The sequence below is a fragment of the Perna viridis genome, chromosome 9 (assembly GCF_037379345.1).
Source record: "Perna viridis isolate PV_CMFRI_1.1 ecotype Kerala chromosome 9, ASM3737934v1, whole genome shotgun sequence".
NCBI classification, from domain to species: Eukaryota; Metazoa; Mollusca; class Bivalvia; order Mytilida; family Mytilidae; genus Perna; species Perna viridis.
The window spans coordinates 36,985,810-37,008,696 of NC_142453.1; the positions used below are offsets into that span (position 1 = coordinate 36,985,810).

The window sequence follows — 22,887 nt, forward strand, 5'->3', positions numbered from 1 at the left end:
CACAAAGCTTTAGATATAGAAACACTCCATTTGCATTATTTGAAAAGAGTTTTAAACGTAAAGAAAAGTACTACGAATTATATGGTATATTTTGAATTGGGCAGAGTCCCTCTATATATAAGTAGATACTGTAAAATGATGAAATATTGGATAAACTTTTAAAAACAGAAAATTGTGTGTTGAAAGGTTGTTATAATGAAATGTTAGCTTCCAGTTATGGAAAGCCAAATCATAAGATGAACTGATCATGTAGAATAAGAGAGCTATTGTGTAAATATGGTTTTAATGATGTATGGTTAGCACAAAACGTAACTATGGAAAAGGTTTTTATTGCTTTATTCAGGCAACGCCTTGTGGATGAATTTATATGTCAAGCTACTGCTTTTTTTGACACTTCACCAAAATGTCGTTTTTATAGATATATTTATGATAGATTCAATTTACAATTTTATCTTGATAGACCAATTTACTACAGATATAAGTATGTTATAACCAAATATAGAATAAACGCACATAGTCTAGCTAATGAAGTTGGAAGATATTATAATATCGATAGAAATGCAAGGATATGTAGAATGTGTCAACTAAATTGTTTTGAAGATGAGTATCATTTTGTTTTGGAAAGTTCAAAGTATACTGATATACGTACAAAATATATCAAACCTTATTATTATAGACGCCCATCTTGTTATAAATTGATGCAGTTATTCTCTGTTAATAATATAAAAGAGTTAAATAACCTTGGAAAATACTTATTTTTAGCTGAAAAGATAAGAAATTCTTAAATATGTAATATGTTTGTCATGCTCCGCATTTTATTTTAATTTAATTGTATAGTATTGTATTATTATCCATGTTGTAGTCCTATAGGCTGTATTGCTTCTGGAATAAAGAATATATATATGTATATATATATAATAAGTTTACTATTTTATGTCTAGTTTTGATTCTGTAAAATGTTTTATTTAGATGAAATAATTTTGTATTTTGTCTGTCAATTTGTTACTTTCGTGATTGAGTGATAAGTTTGTACTTATGTTTCATTAAACTACACTAATTTTCCTATATCATTGTATTTCAAAATTTAATTTTATACAGCATAATAACTGAACATTTATCTGAATTTACCAATGATAAAAAGAGTTTTATTTACAGTGCAGAATTTTTCAATCATCTAAAGAAGACAAAAAGTGATGATGATTTTAAGTTGATGCCCTATGCCAGATAACGGTTTTAAGCGGATTAACACGCTGTTCGAATGTTAGCAAATGCAAAGTGTGCATTTGGACCTTTTCTACGCGCAATTTGTTTTTATTCCGGTAGACAATACCAAGTTGTCGCTCACATCAATACCGAGGTAGGACTTTTTTGTAAGGTATCGGAACACATTGCGTAATTATCACTCATTGGAAGTTGGGCAGAAGACCTCTTTTGTAGAAACAGATAATGTAAAATGTTGATGCACTAACTAGAATCACCACTTGCGTGCGTAGTTTGCTGAAGTTCGCTGGTGATGTAGCTAAGCAAACAATATCATTAACAAGACATGAGGCGCATGAAGTTACATCCTCGACCCCAATTTTAGGATGACAATTTTCAAGTTGAGTATGCAAATCATTAGTTTAAGTTGCACCCCTCCGTTAACATTAAAATAAATAATATAAATATTAGTAAGTAACATATCTGTTGTCAGAATATGGCACTGTAAGCGAGGTAACAACAATTTCTTAAAGGCTTTTAAAAGATACGATAGTAGACAACCAGTCTTTAGCAATCAGGAGTTAGTTAAATTTTGTTTCCGCCTTTGTAGGTCGGAACTATCAAACTCCTTTTCATTGTTTGGAACGTTAACTTTGGATTTGTTATTAAATGGAAAAAATAATGTTTTAACAACTATTTGGTCTATATGATATTAATGTTTATGTTCTTGTCCGCAGACTTTTTTCGTTATGAATTTCATGATAATCTTTTCAATTGCTTTTTCTGTTACGATTCGACCAGTAAATTATTGAAGTTGAATCCTTTGTTTATAGCATCATGTGAAGTTTCATTGTCAAAGGACGTATCGTTTGACCGTTTATACATTTCTTCAGGGTAATTGACAAAACTGTCCGCAAAATATAATCTAGCATAGATTGTTCCAATGGGAAAGTGAACATTGGTCCCTTCAAGTCTTCATCCCGCGACAAGAATTAGAATACAATGCGTGTCCATTTGACAAATATGTTTTACTCGTTTGATTTTCTGTTTGTTGACAATTTTATTCTGTACAAGACGCAATAAAAATCTGGCAATAACTACTGAAATGATAACATCAGTTATCTAGTGTATAAATCACTATCAGAAGGTAAATAAGCACCAAATACATACAAAGGGGTCTAATTTTCATTCTTTGGGCATGTACCAATTACTCGGTCAAAACTTATCTTTGTCATTTTTTTAACCGAGAATGGCAAGGTTTTCTTATAAATAATCGAAATGTCATCTTCACCATATGTACTAAATAATGTTCTGATATTGTTTCTAGTTTTGGAAGTGAATCTGATATACATACTATTGCAAAAAAAACAGGACATTTGGATTCAGTTAATTTTCACTCCAGACAATAACACCTGGATTGAACTCCGAGATCAGATTTGTTACACAAACTGCGAGAAAATTAGTCCTTGCTACATTTATTAAGGTTCGTGTTTATGATAAGGAACAAAACACGTTACAATACAAAGATGTTTATAACTAAAGATGACAGAAATAAAACTGACAGATAAATAATAATAGAATAATTAATTGAAAAGAGTGAATGACTAAAATATGATCATGCTTGCCGAAGAAATGCCTAAATTTAATGGGTGAGTGGAACTTGTTCCGCGCACGAGTAAAATATTAATGCGTTCTTGACACGAGTGATCATATTTTTGTTATTCACGATAACCAGTTGATTAATCAAATTTATTATATAGATTTCCTCCATTGTTTGTTGCTATTTTCGACATAAATTTAAAAGTATTGTGAATGGCGGATTGATATTTGTGTTTTGACGTTTTGGTTGGAGAAATTTATTTTACAGTGTGAATAATCGACAATTTTTGCACTGGGAACATTTGGTAAATAAATGCTATCTATGTAATAATACATTTCAATCAAAACCACTGTATGTATTTAGGTTTAGTTTTTTTCTGAAATTAACCTGGAATTATACTTTCCGTAAAACAGCTGTAAGTACGTCGGTTCGGTAGTTTTGGTTTCCAGGAACCGTATGATAACACTTCGCTAAGATCTAGAGTCTTTACTAGACAGATGGTTTGTAATGTCTATTCTATCTATATCAAGTCTATATTTTCAAGTTACTAAGTGTTCTGAAGAACAAGTTTAAAGTTTGTCAATTGGGTAAGTTTTCTTGCAATTTAAAGTGAGAGTGTTACAAAGTTTTCTTTGGGATTTTTTATCGTTAAAGTGAATTGTATATTTTTTTTTTTGTAACGCTTGAATAATTTTTTTTCTGCTATTAGTAGCATGATTTGTTGAAACTCTTTTCATTATGGATTGAATGTTCAAGTGTATATCCGGTGCATTAGAAAGAGTATCAATAACCGATTTGGGATCTTGTGATATTCGTCACATTTTAATGAGAAATTGTTCCCCATTATGAATCATTTGTATGATAAAACTATCTTTGACGTTTTATTCATTCGATGACGATCTGTTTGTGGACTTTCTGGCCATAACCGTTCGAACACCTCTTTTCCTTTAGCCCTGATCTGTACCAAGTTATCCTGGCGTGGGAGTTATTCGATAAATGGATAGGTTGCGGAATACTGTATAATCGTTTATTTTCATGGGAATAATTTTCCTTTTTTTTTTCTTTAAAACCGATTTCGTGGGAAAAAATTTTCGTTGATTCATGATTTAAATTTGTTTTACTACTGCATGCAACCTCTTTGATTTGCCGTAGTTTTCCGTGTAAACTGTACTGCTCCTACCCACTCACGGAAGGTCAGAGAACGCATTTTTGCTGATACTACGTTTTGGATAGCCATTTATTTATTTAGGTAGTATGAAATTTTGGGTCTGTTCAACAGTTTACGTGTAGTGATACTGGTTATCTTTTAGTTGTGCAGTTTTATTGATTTAGTGAATTTTATACTCGTTTCTCTCCCCAGCGCTATATAGAACGGTATTGAAACAAAACGTAATGAAGAACTAAGAAATTAAAAAATTTAGAAAAATATAGTGGTCCCCCACAGAGTAAGTAATTTCCCAGCCTGATTATGCATAATTGTGTGTATATAAAATGTTTCATTATAGAATTGAGTGATTTAATGCTTTTAATATTTGTTGTTTTCATCTTTGATGCCGTTCATAGGCAATTTTCATTTCCAACAGAAAAATACGCATGTTTAGGTTTTTGCATGTAATTTTTGCATACACGAAAGGGTTATTATCATTCTTGATTAGGTATACTAAATAAGTACATATTTTCAAAGGTTTAAGAGTATTTTTGCATCTTTATCAGAGTTCCATTTTAGTAGGATCCAGGTGAGCAAGCACATGTTTTGTAAGCTAAATGATAACTTTTATACTTTGAATTGCGTAGAGTACAATACTTTTAAACAGTAATTAATAGGTGTATAGGATGTGTTTTACTTAGAAACATGCATAACATTAGTTTTCCATTAGAAATTATAGTATATCTTATTTTTCACTCAAATTTGTGAAAGTGTTATCACTTACTTAGGACTTGTTAGTGTTGCATCATCAGCATCTTGGGTATGCTCACCTTGTTTGCAAGCCTAAAAATTATTGCAAATTTTATGAATACTCATTGAATTAGAATTGTTATGTTCAATATTTTTATGTGTTTTATTGGGACAGAACAACTTTCTTATGATTGTTATTCTTCTTTTGTAGCTTTCTACCTTCTCCCGGGAAGTATATAGTGGATAAATATAATCAACCGAGAACCTTGTTAGAGTCAATTTTGAGGCATTACATTACGTTTCCTGTTCTGCAAATCAAGGGTTTCACTAAAACAATGGAGTCAGCACCGACTTTGTCACAGTTGATAAAAATATATTTTTAATATGCCTAGATCATGTATTAATGTTTTGGCAACTGGAAACAGTTCATCAAGTGGATATTTATACCTTTCTAAATGATATTTATTATCTGTTAATTAAATACCACAAATAGCTCTCGAGGGAGTAAATTGCAAAAATGACGTCATCAAATTTTTGAACGACGTTTGATTCAAATAATTTCCAAAAGTCTTCTGTGCGGTTAGTAAGATAGGTAATTGTCATTTAACCACTAGTAAACCACTGCTTCACCAACAGTACACCAACGGCAAACACCGGTGACTCATTGGAACACTAATTGTATATTCTGCACAAAAGTTCTTGCCGCAGTTTTAAACAGGCGGTATCACCAGGTAATTTCATGAAACAGCAACCCCTTTTCCCTGTGTCTATTTAATTGATACAAATGATGAAAATAAAGAAAGAAAACATGATTTTCTATTATGTATAATATAACTATAAACAGATGATTTGAACAACCCAAAATTTCAAACACTAATCGATGTAATTAATTGAAGGTATTTGTAAGAATCAGGCAAAATCTGAAAAATCAGAAACATGCGTGTCAAAAACCCACCAATCTGACAATGTAATAACACTCAAAGACATTTCCTCTATTAGAAAAGACCATTATTAGATCTCTGCATCACAAGCTTTGCTCAAAAAATGTTCAATAGAATATTAGAAAAATGAGGTTTTTGACAGAGTTATCTGCCCTTGAAATGTTCATTTTCAATGCATTTCAATGAAATTGTAACTCAATGGTACAGCATGATATGGAAAATCTTGTCTGTTTCCTTTGATTCTGATGGGGCAAATAGTCAAATTAAAATATCAAAATGATGGTTTTTTTCATACAATGTTTCACCCACTGCCTGATTCTTACAGGGACTGAACTTAATGTTCAACTTAGTACATGATAGTATTAATAGTTTGAGATTTTTTATTTGTGATTTATTGATCAAATGTTAAGAATAGTTTTCACAGTGAAGTGTTTTTTGTTGTTGAACATTTTTGTATAAATGTCATTGAACTCTTTAGGTGGAAAAAGGGTAAAAATAATAAGACCCTTTTCGATTCATTCTCTCACAATTGTAGTTCCAAAAGTTCGTGCGAAATAAGGTATTTTGAAAATCAGCCACCTGATGCTGAGGAGAGAACCTAAAACTGAAACGTTCCGGATACCATTCTTCCTTTAAATTACACCTGTTTACCATTACATATATTACATCTGTCTATGTATAAATGCTTAACTACATTTAAACAATGTATCCACCAAATTTCAACTTTTAATTTTAAGTTTTACAAAATTTGACCGGGGTAACTTGATGTGCGAAACAGTGCGCCTTCATGTAACTGTATAGTGCACCCTAATGCGGTCTTTAAGAGTTGGTTTCCGGTTACCTAAAACAGTATAGATTTCATTTTGTACCAGTCTTTGCACAGCTTTGTAAAAAGCTAGAAAAAGAAGTATCCATTCAAATGTCGTCGAAACTGTCTCAAACCAGCTCCAATAAAATCTTGCAATGTTGAATTTATATCACGTGATGTAAAGCCATGGTTATTTTCGGACGAATTACTGTACGGTTCCGTTTCTGCATAAAGTCCATCAGTAACGTTTCTTTGGTTGTATTGGTCGAATGTTTGCGCATGCTTCTGAATTTCAGAGGACACAATCATTTTGTTTCAATTTACGTATTGTTCAAATTTTCTTGCTTTCCAGGGTAACACAAAACGTAATCATGGCATCACATCCAAGAGATTTCCAGCACCCGCTACCTCAGCGAAAATTTTAACATTTTTAATAAATGCAAGAAATTGCTTATCTTCCTTTCAGTTTCTGACGACTCCAAAACAAAACTGAAAAATGATGCATCCGACAGCTTGGAAGATGTCATCCTTTGGATTAAAGGGGTTTTCCTTTCGTTCCATAAATGATGCTAATAGATTCCCCACTTCTTTGTCTATCAAATTATAAGCAGTGTTGTTATTTGGAAATGCATGCTGTCGTAAGACGTGGACTGCTACTTTTTTTGTAAGCGCCATCTTGGAGTGTAGCTTCCGAACGATAAACTTTTTATTTCGCTATCAAGAGTTTTTCAGAGAAAAACTCCAATCGATCAGAAAATATTTCGGAATAATCCATTAATGCCTCATGTATTGCATCTTTACAGTTCAATACTATGGTATGTCAACTTCCCATTTTTATTTTAAAGACATCTCCATAAATATATGAGTATTCCATCAGTGTTTAGGTAGGAATTTTTTCCGAGTAGCGGTAAATGTCCAAGAATGGGCAATCCCCAAGGTACGGGCGGAGACAGTTTTCGATAACTCCAGGGAAAGAGATATATAACTAGAAGAGTTAACGAAAATACTACAAGACAATGCATAGACTCCGACGACGACGTTGCAACCACTGATAACATTGAAAGTGTGTGTCGTCTGTCCTTATAAATAAAAGTGAACAATTATGACAATGACCACATTTTAAAAACACGTGAGATCACCCGAGAGTGTATAAAAAGTACTTTAAATATTTTGAATGGTCCCTTTACGTTATCTAACCAGAAGATTTCTTAAATATAGTATTACAATAAAAATGACTAATATGTACTTAAATCGGTATCAATGTGAGCTAATTTCATTCAATTTAGTAAAGCAATTGATATGCTTATACATGTACATGTACGTATCTGCATTTTCTAAACAAAAAAGATACAAAAAAAAACAGAGGAATCAAGCTCAGAACAGCATCTGACGTTTTAGACCCACTCTTGATGCTGTACGATCCTCCAAGAAAATGTCAAGAAAATTCAAGAATCTTGCAGTTAGAAAAAGACTTTTCATTCAGAATTGTTAACTTTCCTTTCATCTGTGGCAACATCCCTTCGGCTCCTGCGTATGGAGTGTTCATATCACAACTCATACGCTATGCCAGAGCTTGCCGAAACTACGCAGACTTTTTGTATTGCGCTAGAAATCAAAAGAATGTAATGCAGGGACAAAGACCAGACATGGAAAACAGACATACACAGCAAAGAACATAAAGTTACTAAAATCATACATACAAAGTAACAAAAGCAAATGAGCGGACTCCACTAAAAACTGGGAGCATGGACCAGATGCACCGGTAGGGTAAGCTTTTCTAGAAACACTCGCCGAGTTGCTCATAAAAATTCAAATCCAGGGTAGACAAACGAGAAAAGGAAAACCATGACCCGTTGAATAAAATCCGTTTTCATGGAGCAGCTGGATACACTATAATGATCCACGAGTTTATGATGACGACCATAAAACTTCTAGAGTGATGACTTCAATCTTGTAGCAACATAACCCTGTTCCAGAAGCCTATACAAAAAGTCTACGTAGTTTTGGCAAGATCTGGCATAACGTACGAGTTGTGATGTGAACACTCCATACGAAGGTGCTGAAGGAATGTTGCCACATATGAAAGGAAAGTTGACAATTCTGAATGAAAAGTCAAAAGTTTTGTCAATAGTTTTCTTTACCATCGATTTCTAAGTGTAGGTCAAGATAGGAGGCTGATCCTTTATCTGAAGTTCTTTGGGGGTAGATGCGATGGATCAAATCCCCGAAATTAGCATTGTTTAAAGATAATACGTCATCTGTATAGCGGAAACTGATATTAAAGGACCTAGCCAAACGATATTATGAACAATTGTTCCTTTTATAATTATTGATTACAATTTATTGTTAGATACCATTTTTACAACTTACTTTAAGTTATGTATAATATTTACAACTTACTTATGGTTTACGATTTTGTTATTCAGTGTTTTACATTCTCTCTTTCGTGTTAACATACTCAGTTTTCCTTTATTGTGAAATTAAAACGATTTCAATGATAATGGTTGTAATATATTATTCAATATAACTATTTACAACACTCCTTTAGTGGTATTTTTTTTCAATATTCACATTGAAACTTTCTCCCAAAATTCAACTAAATTACAACCGTTCCTCAATTTGTATATCATATGGAACTGGTTTACACGTTAGACCAAAATACCTTAAAAATTAGGTTTGGTGCTGAGATCGATATCAAAGCGCTGTAATATATTTGTGACAAAAAGAAAAAGTTCATACTTTGATAAAAGTTCACCAGGGTATCTTCGGCGGCCTAAACCAAAGGCTAACACATTTTCTATTTTCTCGCGGATTAACCTATTGTTATCATCCGAAAACCGACCCGGGTAGAACTTCTCTGGGTTTCCCTAAATCTTCCGATCTCTTGCTGAAGCATAATTATTACAGAATACAACCGTCCTTTTACGTATTTGATAGTCACGAAACACAATATCTTTTGTAGTAGAATGTGGTAGACCCATGGGTACAACATTGGATAATCGGATTACTTCGAGTATCGTGGCCTCGGTGTATGGCATTACATCCAAGGGATTTCCTGCCCATGCTGTCTCAGCGAAAATCTTAACACTTTCAATAAACTCAAGAAATTGTTTATCTCTCAAACATTTTCTGTTGTCTCCGAAACAAAGCTGAAAAATTATGCATCCCACTGCTTGCAAAATATCCTCGTGTGGATCAAAAGGTATTCCTTCTCTTTTCATGAATGATGTAACAATATTACCAACATTATTGTCTATCAAGTTATACACTGCTTTGTTATCATGAGATGTGTGCTGTCGAAGAACATTCCTAGCAATTTTCTTCTCGTGACGCCATCTTGGAGTGTAGCTTCCAAATACTAAATCTTTCATTTCACTGTTAATTATCTTTGCCGAAAAAAACTCTGGTCGATCGGAAAATACTTCGGAGCTTCTTTACTGTTTAGTACTACGGTAGGCCAGCTTCCCATTCTGATTTTTAAGACATTCCCATAGATATGAGCATATTCCATTAGTTTCTTTGCAGGATTTTTGCCGAGGAGTGGTAGATGTCCAATTACAGGAAATCCCCATGGACGGGGGGGGGGAGGGAGGGGGTTGCTTTATAACTCATGTGAATGATTATTTTTATGACTATAAGAGTTAACACAAACACCAGAAGACACATCGTAAACTCCGAGTTGAATATCATTATGAACGTTGAGCTAGTGTTTTGTATCGCCATTTTTAAAAAGTTTATCATATCGGTCCTTAACACATGTGAAGCCATGAAACGAAAAAGATCCACTCAACGTGTATTTATCATATTCATCAAAATCTGCATATTTACAAATTTCAAAATACCTAAAACACTGAGGCTTTATTTTTCGTATTGTAGATGGTAGAACCTCTCGGTGATGGATTTGGCTTCCTATTTCGATAGTTTTGGCTTCGAGTCATTCTTGTATGCAATCAATTTTTGGATTAGATCTTCCTAAAACAACATTGTTTTTGTCTGCAAAACATATTACATCCAGTGTTTATCATCAGAGGTAGACGTAAAAAATAATAGCAGTGATAAGACATATACTGCCACTACAATTTCAAAAGAAAATATAATGGATAACAACAAATCTGTGCAATCCTCTTTTGGTCTCTCTACCAAAGATGGTGATTGTGACTTCTATACTCACAGCTGTCAAAGAGGGTCTCCAGTCTTACCAAAGCACTTGTTACTCCCGTAGTGGTATTGATTCAATGTGGATTCTGAAAAGTTCGAAAGATCTTTTGGAGACCCCCAATTCAATTTTATTTCAGAATATAATAGCATTAAAACATATGATTTTCCAACACTGTATATTTCTATTCCTTATACTCAGTTAAATCCCGACTCAAACACAATACATCGTTGTTTCTCAAAATAAGATGGTACACCTAGATATAACTATATAGTTCTTGGTAGAGATTCCTCATACTTCGTAAAAAATAATTCCAAATCATCTTCCAAATACATGTATACAGAAGAAGATGTTTTTAAAATACTGGATTTTTTTATCGACAACATATTTGTCCAGTGTGGTGGACGCGTTTTTCAACAAACGGTCGGTATTCCAATGGGAACAAATTGTGCTCCTCTACTTGCTGACCTATTCCTACACTCTTATACACTCTCTGACTTGATAGCTGATCTGATCCAAAACAAAGAACATCGTTCAGCTAGTTCCTTTAATCTCAGTTTCCGCTATAAAGATGACGTACTATCGTTAAACAATCCTAGGCTCGAGGACTTGATACATCGCATCTACCCAAAAGAACTTAAGATAAAGGATACTACAGACACTGTGAAGTCAGCCTCATATCTTGACCTACACTTAGAGATCGATGGTAAAGAAAACTATTGACCAAACTTTACCACAAACGTGATGACTTTTCATTCAGAATTGTCAAATTTCATTTCATCTGTGGCAACATCCTTTCAGCATCTGCGTATGGAGTTTTCATATCACAACTCATACGTTATGTCAGAGCTTGCAGAAACTACGCAGACTTTCGTATCGCATTAGGACTCTTACAGTTAGATTTCTGGATCAGGGTTATGTTGCTACAAGATTGAAGTCATCACTACAGAAGTTTTATGGTTGCCATCATGAAGTCGTGGGTCGTTACAGTGTATTCATCTGCGCCAAGAAAACTGATTTGTTCATCGTGTCATAGTTTTCCTTTCCCCTTTCGTCTACCCCGGACTTGACTCTTTATGAGCAACTCGGCGAGAAAAGCCGAGGATGCTTACCCTACCGGTGCATCTGTTCCATGCTCCAAGTTTTTAGTGGAGTCGAGTTGCTAATTTGCTTTTGTTACTTTGTATGTATGATTTTAGTTACTTCATGTTATTTGTTGTGTTTGTCTGTATTCCATGTTTGGTCTTCGTCCCTGGATTACTTTCTTTTGATTTCCGCTAGAACCTTGGTTCTCTTGATTACTCTCCCATATATTTCATTCTAATGCTGCTGATGAGAGATTACTCCTCGAAACACGTGTACAGCATATCGAAATTTGCGATATATGTGATTGGTATTTTCGTATTTAATAAGCACTGGGTCGATGCCACTGCTGGTGGACCAGTTCACCGGCCCAATAGTAAGACATGTCAGATCCTGAATTATATCAGTTTGTATTTATCATATCTATCAAAATTTGCAAATTTCAAAATACCTAAAACACTGAGTCTGCATTCCTTGTATTGCACATGGTAGAATTTCGCGGTGACAGATTTGACCTTCTATTTCGATAGTTTTCGTTTTGAGTACTTCTTGTATACCGTCATCACTCGAAAACAATATACCAATTTTTTAAGCACTCCCCCCAATAGAAGATGAAAATTCTGTTACGAAAATTTCCAGTATCTATCACCAAAGAAATACTATGTCGATCTGTAAACGGGAATTAGATGAGCGCGAAACCTGAAAGGGGATACCGTCAGGCTACAAGTCATCATACAAAAGCGATATACCAAATATCTGAGCATTTCCCCAAAATAAGCTGAGATATTGTAAAATGAAACGACGGACGAACAGATAAGGTGAAATATACGTGTGGCTTCTACTCGAATGAGGGGATATTATTTTATAATATGGTCTTATTCGCCATTTGTGTCATTCTTAAATCAATCAGAGATATACTCATGTAGTTGTATGCCCTTCCTAATCTCAATTACTGAATCTTCATACATGTATTTAAAAAAATGTATACCGAATCTATAGGTGTCCGTGTGTATTCAGCAACCCAGTAGTTAGACGTGTCTAACCCGATCTATGTATAATGTATTATTTACGGAAATTTGCTGTTTCACAAAATTCGAAACCTCAAAAACGCTGAAGGATCTTTCCTTGTTTTAAAAATGCGGGTACAATGGTGTAGCTCCTTTGACGTATTCAGGTGGAACTAATCGGTACTGGATCTGGCTTCGTTTACGATTTCTTTTTCAATCTTGAACTTCCTACGATACTAGTTCTAACGCAGCTGACGAGAGTTTACTCCTTGAAACACGTGTACAGCATATGAAAATGTGAAATAATTGATATGATTGTTTTGGGTTTTTTTTGTATTTGGAAGTCGCACCTATCCTACCCATCGTATATGTGCTTTCAGAGATAGTCTTTTGACACAATATGATTTTATGCTTTGTCTATAAGTGAAGGAGCTGTCTGTTTTGTTTTTGTACTTAAATAATGACTGTTGATGATTCACCAGGTGCAATGTTGTTATGGGCGATGTCGATGATGCACCAGGTGCCATGTTATTATGGGCGATGTCGATGATGCATCAGGTGCCATGTTGCTATGGGCGATGTCTCGGCCAACAGGAATATGATAGATTTCCTTGAATACTTGCTCTGTGCATGAGATAAAGTTTGTTCAGTTACTTTCGAAATACTAGCGTCATTTCTGACAAAACGATGAGGGTGTTTTGTGAATGTGATGATTTAGATACTGCTAAGTATATCTTATGGTCAACTCTGTACCCAACAACTTCGATTTACACTAGTGCATACACTATTCTGTACCCAAGAACTTTGATTTACACTAGTGCATACACTTTAATTTCTTATTTTCTTACAATGGCAGTACCAACAAAGTTTGTCTGGTCTGATTTATCCAATGATTGCCGTTGATCCATCAGTAAGTGCTGAAGGACATTTACAGGAGTTCGTCTGGACAGAGATCTCCATCAGGTCAGCCAAAATGTAATGCCCTGACATATAAAATAAATCGAAATTTTACATAAAAGTTTAACAGGTGAAGTTACACAGAAATTATGGGAATATTTTTAACAATTGCCTCATTATAGATTAAATGTTTTTTTCATTATTACAATATTCATAGGCGGATTCAAAGGGGGTGACCCCCCTACTCTAAATAATAAAATTGCCTTCTAAATTTAATACGGCGTAAATATGTGATGACAGAAAGACAGTTAATACTATTTCACAAAAAGCGATAGAAACCATAGGGTACGGGGCGCCGAATTTGACTCTTGTGGAATTGTACTGAAATTTCAATTTTGTTAAACAAAAATGAGTTCAGACTAACAAAATTTATAACATACAACAAATTTTTATTTTTTTTTCATACAAAGTAATCTGTCAGTGGACAAAAGTTACTTTTGTCATGACAAAATTCATTTTTGTATCACAAACTTTACTTTTGTTACCTAATTTGAACATTGGATAAAAAAATCAGTTTTGAATGGAATTAGTTTAGTTTGGATTCCGTGAACTAATTTGCATAAAAAACTCAAAAATCTTATAACAAAATTAAATTCTGTCACAAATTCAACTTTGTGTTTACAAAATTGAATTCTGTCATAAAAACATCCCTTTTGTTTGCAATTTAACACAACATTCACTTTTGTGTCACGAAAGTAAATTTTGTATGCAAATTAGACCCGCGGTTGCTACATCAAATGAGAGCCCGTCTCACAAATATCGTTGTGAGAAAGATTTCATTCGTATATCCAAAGGATTCTGTAAACTAATTTGCATAATATGAGACAATAGTCTATTTTGTGTCACGTGTCACAAAAATCAATTTTGTGTCACGTGACACAAAATAGACTATTGTCTCACAAATTGAATTTTGTGTCACGTGATACAAAATAGACTATTGTCTCCCAAAATTGAAATTTGTGTCACAAAAATCGATTTGTCGCACAAAATTGAAGTGATCATAAAACAAGTCTTTATAACAATTTTGTACGACAAAAATGATTTTGTTATGACGGTTTCCTTCTACGGGGCGCCGAATGGGACTTGATATCCTTGTGATCAAAATCAACTTTGTGTACACGAAATTGAATTCTGTCATAACAAAATCCCTTTTGTTTGCAATTTAACACAACATTCACTTTTGTGTCACGAAAGTAAATTTTCTATGCAAATTAGACACGCGGTTACTACATCCAATTAGTGAGAGCCCATTTTACAAATATCGTTGTGAGAGAGAATTCATTCGTATATCCAAAGGATTCTGTAAACTAATTTGCATAATGTGAGACAATAGTCTATTTTGTGTCACGTGACACAAAATAGACTATTGTCTCACAAATTGAACATTGTGATATAAAATTGAATTTTGTGTCATGTGACACAAAATAGACTATTGTCTCACAAAATTTAATTTTGTCTCACAAAATTGAAGTGATCATAAAACAAGTCTGTATAACATAATTTGTACGACAAAAATGATTTTGTTATGACGGAATTCAATTTTGTGTACACAAAACTGATTTTGATCACAAGGATATCAAGTCCCACTCGGCGCCCCGTAGAAGGAAACCTTAACTCTAGCCATTTCATATTTTTAAGCAGAATATTACCATAATATGCTCATCAAAGATGATTATATAAACATAATTACACTTGTAAGTTTTTTTTTAATTTATATACCACAAAAAATCCTTTAATTTCGACTTGGGTCATAAGTATGGTAGTATTTAGAGATACTATTACATGTACCCCGTTCTATTTTTTTTCTAAAGACAAGAGCATCCATTGATAAATAAGGTCTGTAAAGATTTGTGAACTTACAATCCTTTTTTATGACACATCTTCAATTTCACTTGGTTTATATCGAAATTTCATTCTCAGTATTTAGTCTTTTAAAGGCTGGGTACGAAGATATAAACTTCCTAGACAAATTTATTTTAACAACAAGCTCAGTAGCATTTTTTTTACATAATGATAGCCATTGTGGGATTGAAATATGCCATATAAAACAGAATCTTATGTGAAATGAATGTATGAATAGTAATGATGTAAAATTGGGTGTTTGTGTGTCACAAACACAGATTTTTTTTCGAACTGAGGTAAGCTTGTAGACAATACTGCATGTAGACTCAGTTCCTCACCCTGTTCCCACTCAGCCTTTTTGTTCCCAGGACTGACGATGAATGTAGGCCCCGTTGTCAAGTGATCAAAGTGACAGGCGACTCTTCCACCGACGTCACGCACGAGCAACCATCCGACATCGTGTGGACAACCAAGCCAGGCCTCGTTAATGTAAAACCGACGCTCTTCTAATGCATGCCTGTAGGAATAGCACTTTCAAATAAAAATATTATCTACATATTCAGTCGTTTTTGTGGAAATCATATTTTATATTCTGCTATGTTTCTATTACATTTTGAAAGATTTGAGCAAAACATATGGAGCATTACACCTAATTGTTAGTACAATGATGTTAGTACAAACTACTATATTGTGCTCTTGAGTTGTGAGTTTGCCAGCATTGCTTATAAATGTTTCATTGCTTTTCTCGTCATTCGCGGATTAGAAAATGTTGTCAATTTCGTGTAATTTTTGGAGCAAAATATTATCAATAATTGCATGCCTGGAACCCCCTTCCGAAGTCTCTAGATCAGCGCCTGCCTTAATATTGCCGATGCATGAATATAATTTTAGGTATATATAGTTATGGTTAAGTAGAATGATTTTTTTTTTATAAACTGTTTGGTACAAGGTCAGAGTGGAACGTTGGTACTAAGTGGTATTTAAAAAGTATGAATTTACCCTTCTATGGAGAAAAAGTTAAGTTTAGAAGTCCTTTTCAGGTCTGTAAAACTGGTACCAATTAAGTTTTCTTTGGAAAACCAGTTCATTTTGGTGGTCCCTAGCCCATTGAAGTAAAATACGGCTATGCTTTTTCCAGCTTTGAAGTACTCCAATTTGACCTTAAAATATAAATCTTGAATTATCTACTTGTAGATCTTAGTAGTGTATTCACACCTTTGTAATATTGGGGCTCGTTCCTTTATTTCTCTTCCAATAAACATGATCTCTAGTATTTAACCAGGGTCAGAACACGTATTACTATTACTAACATCCCCGAACAAAATAGATACAAACGTACAATTTAAAATATTTAATTTTTAGTATATAGTAATATTTGACTCTTTAAAAGAGCTCTTTTTCAATTTAGTCCCCTTACGTCACCAGACTCTCACCTGATCAATGTTATGTGTACTCCAGTTGTCTACTATATTACTTCTGACCTGGCGTTGTGAACAGGCTATTGGGTCAGATGGAGTGGGGCCATTGACGGTGGTCACATTACTCAAGGTCCCGTCCCATGAGTGGATTACTGAGTGACCATTACCAGGACACGCCAGGAATACTGACGTCCAACCTTTCAATAAAATATACAAAGATTCTGAGTCAATTCAAGTATTCATTCAGATCAAGTCATTTGTTTTCATTCAATATTTAATATCGGCCGTCTAGGCACAAAAAGTTAACATTGATTAACATGATACCTTTTCCTGTCTGTCGCTCTCGGTCTATTAACGCAATAAGACAGAATAACTAAAAAGCACCAAACAAACAAACAAACAACAGCAGCAACTGCAACAACAAAGAAGAGAACGAGAATAAAAATTCATAAAAGATACATTTCAAATATGAATCTTTGAAACAATATATCTGTACTTACTCGAAGAATCAATTTTACATTTCGTTTCCTCCATATCTGAAATGCAAATAGTTTTCCATCATGTACATGAATAGGCACGTCAATCGTTATGCAAATCCTTTACGCCTGAATCTTAAAAATAAATAAAACATGCATTAGCATAGTTGGCTTAGACCATTTTTGGTTTCTTGTTTCTATCATTATTTCTGTTGTGTCATCTTCAAGTTACTATATATACAGGACGTGACCTTCAGCGAACAGATCAGTTGGGGTCTTGTAAGAACTGCTCACCCTGTTCACACCTGAGCACTTGAGTTCACCGTCAGTTTTTATTATAGTTCATGCATGTTATTCTGGTTTTATGTGTATGTGTGTCTTTTTTTTTTTAGTTCTTTTTTGTTAAACAGTTTGTTCTTCGTTTTTTTGTTTTTTTTTTAGTTTTGTTTTGTTTTGTTTTGTTTTGTTTTTTCCAAGGATTTCTTTTCATATGTATTTTTGTGACTACTACTTCACCAGTGCCACGCATTATAGACAAATGTTTCTTGTGATTTATATCGCACTTCACTTGGATTGAAATTTGCACCATGAAAACTGATTTGTTCAAAATGTCATAGTTTTCCTTTCCTCATTCCTCTACCCCGGACTTGACGTTTTATGAGCAACTCGGCGGGTATTTCTAGAAAAGCAGCGAACGATTACCCTACCGGTGCACCTGGTCCATGCTCATAGTTATAAGTGGAGTCCGAGTTGCTCATTTGCTTTTGTTCCTTTGTATGTTTTATTTTAGTTACTATATGTTCTTTGTTGTGTTTGTCTGTTTTCCATGTCTGGTCTTTGTCCCTGGATTACATTCTTCTTATTTCCGCCATAATCTTGGTTCCCTTGGTTACTCTCACAAGAGTAATTGCATGTTCTTGATTTGCTTTGATTCGGTTGATTTCAGTGGGAGATGAATCGTCATCTCAGAAAGATAGAAAAACAGAAAGGACAATCGTTATGTAAGATCATAGAGTTCGCATACCGAAAAAACCTCGTTTTATGTGGGGTTTTCTACACCATGAATCATCTCTACCATAAGCAATGACTGGACTTCATATGGACTTGTACTTAAGTATTCAATTAATAAAACAAACAGCTCGTCATTCACATTTTATTCATCTTAATTCTGGTCCTTCTACTCAGTTAATTCTAGTTAGATGTCATATAGAACCTGTATAAAAACATGAAACGGTAGCTCCCATCACATTGTTATCCCTTGAGAACATTTTTTTTAACTCTAGTGGTAAGATAGTATTCTTGCTTAGGTCAAAAGTTAAGTCGTTTTCATATCAAAAGTCACATAGTCATGTATTTCTTGTCGATAGCGATGTGTAAAATAAAAGAATGGGGTTACTATCCATGTTTTAGCGGCGATACATTGTCCTTCAATAATTTTTTTTCATTTCTATGGGGCCATTTCTATTTGTCGACTAATTCAAACTTTCGACAATGCGTGTAATATGTTATATCACGGGATTGCATATATAGTGTTTAGCCAAATGTTTTGGTATACATACTTGTAACGGCTTGTTCCATAATGCCAAACACGTTATCCTGTAATGACAGTACATTGTTTATCATGGACTGAGTATCTACACAGCACTGGTTCTCAGGAACTTCAGCATTGACACGAGATGGGTCGCATCCGGATATTTTTCTCCAGTCTGAAATTAAGAGCAAAATAGAACATGCTACATGGAGTTATGGACTTAGTTTCTGTATCGGATTCTATCATCGTAACCCCTACTGGATACATGTAAAGGGCACTAGCATATCTTTCTTAAAGTTTCTAGGTATTATACTCAAATGTTACTGGAAAACTAATCGGTCTATATTGCAAAACATCGCAACCATTTGGAAATTTGACGCAACTGCCTTTCATTATATAGGCAGTTCGTTGGACAATTGACACTTCAGCGACAAACAACTACATGCTTGTGTGGTTGAGAAGATTAAGTAACATGTTACACAACTGATGAAATAAATATGTATGCATAACATTTTTAAATTATCAGTACCTTACCCAATGAAAGTTCTGTCAGTACTTTAACCACTGAGAGTTCTATCAGTGCCTTACCCGCTGTGAGTTCTATCAGTACCTTACCCGCTGTGAGTTCATTCAGTACTTTGTCCACTGTGAGTTCTATTAGTAACTTACTAGCTGAAAGTTCTGTCAGTACCTTAACCGCCGAGTTTTCCATCAGTACCTTACCGGTTGTGAGTTCTTTCAGTACCGTATCCATTGTGAGTTCTATCAGTACCTTACCCGTTGTGAGTTCTGTCATTACCTTACCCGCTGAGGGTTCCATCAGTACCTTACCTGTTGTGAGTTCTATCAGTACCTTATCCATTGTGAGTTCTATCAGTACCTTACTCGTTGTGAGGTCTATTAGTGCCTTATCCATTGTGAGTTCTATCAGTACCTTACCCGTTGTGAGTTCTATTAGTACCTCATCCGCTGTGAGTTCTATCAGTACCCTGTCCGCTGTGAGTTCTATTAGTAACTTACTAGCTGAAAGTTTTGTCAGTACCTTACCCGCTGAGGGTTCCATCAGTACCTTACCCGTTGTGAGTTCTATATCAGTACCTTATCCATTGTGAGTTCTATCAGTACCTTACCGGTTGTGAGTTCTTTCAGTACCGTATCCATTGTGAGTTCTATCAGTACCTTACCCGTTGTGAGTTCTGTCATTACCTTACCCGCTGAGGGTTCCATCAGTACCTTACCTGTTGTGAGTTCTATCAGTACCTTATCCATTGTGAGTTCTATCAGTACCTTACTCGTTGTGAGGTCTATTAGTGCCTTATCCATTGTGAGTTCTATCAGTACCTTACCCGTTGTGAGTTCTATTAGTACCTCATCCGCTGTGAGTTCTATCAGTACCCTGTCCGCTGTGAGTTCTATTAGTAACTTACTAGCTGAAAGTTTTGTCAGTACCTTACCCGCTGAGGGTTCCATCAGTACCTTACCCGTTGTGAGTTCTATATCAGTACCTTATCCATTGTGAGTTCTATCAGTACCTTACACGTTGTGAGTTCTATCAGTACCGTATTCATTGTGAGTTCTATCAGTACTTTACCCGTTGTGAGTTCTGTCATTACCTTACCTGCTGAGGGTTTCATCAGTACCTTACCTGTTGTGAGTTCTATCAGTACCTTATCCATTGTGAGTTCTATCAGTACCTTACCCGTTGTGAGGTCTATTAGTGCCTTATCCATTGTGAGTTCTATCAGTACCTTACCCGTTGTGAGTTTTATTAGTGCCTTACTCGTTGTGAGTTATATCAGTATCTTACCTGTTGTGAATAACTGTTTTAACTTTCCATACTCCCGGGTCAGATTGCTAGCGAGTTCTTTAGTTGTGGTTAATTCCTCGTATAACTTGTTTACATATTGCTCCAGTTGCTGTCTAGATTGTCTTTCCTTTGTTAATAAAGTACTTATATCTGTCTGCTGTCTCCTGTTACCATGTGCGTTGTTAAGAAGAAATCCATGTATACTTGTTATATAAACAACAAAAAAGAAAATCGTATGTAGGTATACAGTGTTCATTTATGTTCATGTACGTTCGGTCCGAACTAAATCGGTGTTAAAGTGTATGATAGATTCGTACGCCAGTTTCATTCAAAGATAAGGCACACTGACAACGGGAATCGGGTCAGTCTACATATATCAGCATTAGGTAGTACTATATAGCAATTCCATATCATGGTCGTTATCATGAACTTGTTGATACATAGTTATGGTTAATTCATTTCCCCCTTTCATACTGTCAAGCGCGAGAAATCAATGACATCGTGAAAATATTCGCTTCTGGTCCCTTTCTGATCCCTAATTCCGAAACTGTTCAAGTCACTGCTCCAAAATCAACTCCAGTCTTCCTCTAGTGATATGGGCCCTAAGTTGTTTTGTTTTTGTTTTTATTGATCATTTGTTTTCGTTTCTGCTTTCCAATGTATTTTTTCCTCCGATAGTGAGTCAATTATGACCCATTATATGTACGTATTTTCTTATCTTCAGTAAAGATTTTTTAAAATATATTTTTTACTAAAAAACCTTGTCTCCACTGAAAAAAAACTTATAAATCGAAACATTGATTGTGTAATAACAGTGGGAAAGCCATGCAAGTCATTTCTGCAGTTATAGACAAGACAAAACAATATTTATTGGCACAGCACAAATAATACAATTGGTCGTGACCCATGCTATTTCATGTGATATATATTACCAATATGAGAATGATACATGTATTTTAAAACATTTTTTAAATTTTATTTTAAAGAACTATTCCAAATCGTCTTCTAAATATACCGAAGAAGATGTTATCATAATACTGAATTTTTTTATCGATAACATATTTGTCTCCGTGGTGAAAGAGTTTCTCAACAGACGGTCGACATTTTTATGGGAGCAAATTGTGCTCCGCTACTCGCTAACCCTTTCCTTCAATCTTATGAACCCGACTTTATGGCTGATCTGATCAAAAAGAATGCAGATCGTTTAGCCAGAACCTTTGATCTCACTTTACCCTATATAGATGACGTATTTTTCGATGTTCCTTTTTACACATCGTATCTATACACAGGACACTTCAAACACTATGAAGTCAGCCTCATTTATTCACCTACTTTAAGAGATCGACAGAAAAAAGAAAACTCATTACTTAACTATTCGACAAACACGACGACTTCTCATTCCGTATTGTCAACAATTCTTTCTGTTCATCCGTAGCGACACCCCTTCCGTACCCGCGTATAGAGTTATCACAACTCATACGTTATGCCAAAGCTTGCCGAGACTACGCAGACTTTTTGTACTCTGCTAGACTACTTACAATCAGGCTTCTGGAATATGGTTATGTTACAACATGATTAAAGTCATCACTTCAAAAAATTTATGGTCGTCACCAGAACTCGTCGATCGTTATGGTGTATCAATCTGCACCAAGAAAACCTATTTGTTCATCGAGTCATAGTTTATGTTTATCCTTTCTTCTAACCAACTCAGTTCAACTTGATGTTGGCAGTGTATCGGCGTATCCGTAGTCCGAGATTGCTCAGACGTCTAACGGCTGATTTGACCGAGGCTCCACGTACACAACAAAAATACTCCAATTTCATTGGTCAAGAACACTTTGTTATATATATAATGTGATGATTTCATCAATAAATTAGATAACTAAATAACCAATCAATTTCTGATCTTGTAATATATGTTTCTAGGTTTGATGGTCATACACACAATGTTTAATTATAATATTTGAATGATCCTTCGGTTAATTTCGATGTGCACCAAAACTTGGGCTTTCTTTGCAATAAATATCAAGAGCTCTGAGATTTGAGAAATAAATATTCACTGCAATGCGTGCCATAAATATTTTGATCGGAAAGAATATCAGACCCATCGAAAATCATTATGGGGTAACACGACCGAATTCCTAATTTTGAAATTTTATCCTCT

The 22,887-nt window shown here is 34.6% G+C and overlaps 1 protein-coding gene and 1 pseudogene across 1 annotated transcript; both read right to left on the reverse strand.

Annotated features, from left to right (window-relative positions):
* Positions 1-9,313: 9,313 nt before the first annotated feature.
* LOC148608236 (cytochrome P450 1B1-like) lies at positions 9,314-10,050 on the reverse strand (annotated as a pseudogene).
* Positions 10,051-13,495: 3,445 nt separating this feature from the next.
* LOC148608237 (uncharacterized) lies at positions 13,496-21,069 on the reverse strand. The gene is made up of 7 exons (XM_088546515.1): positions 20,724-21,069; positions 18,945-19,091; positions 17,410-17,445; positions 16,925-17,106; positions 16,491-16,651; positions 15,830-16,008; positions 13,496-13,675 (listed from the first exon to the last, which is right to left on the reverse strand). The coding sequence occupies exons 1-7, from the start codon at positions 20,977-20,979 to the stop codon at positions 13,575-13,577; spliced, it is 1,062 nt and encodes a 353-aa protein (XP_088402641.1). The 5' UTR covers positions 20,980-21,069; the 3' UTR covers positions 13,496-13,574.
* Between the last annotated feature and the right edge of the window lie 1,818 nt (positions 21,070-22,887).

Excerpts from the sequence above, each read along its gene's own strand:
- LOC148608237 (XM_088546515.1), bottom strand. The coding sequence starts at position 20,979 with ATGAACACTGTATACCTACATACGATTTTCTTTTTTGTTGTTTATATA. Across the intron at positions 17,107-17,409 it reads ATGTAAAATTGATTCTTCGA|GTTGGACGTCAGTATTCCTG; the intron begins GTAAGTACAGAT and ends TTTTATTGAAAG. Across the intron at positions 13,676-15,829 it reads AAAGGCTGAGTGGGAACAGG|GGCATTACATTTTGGCTGAC; the intron begins GTGAGGAACTGA and ends TTTATATGTCAG.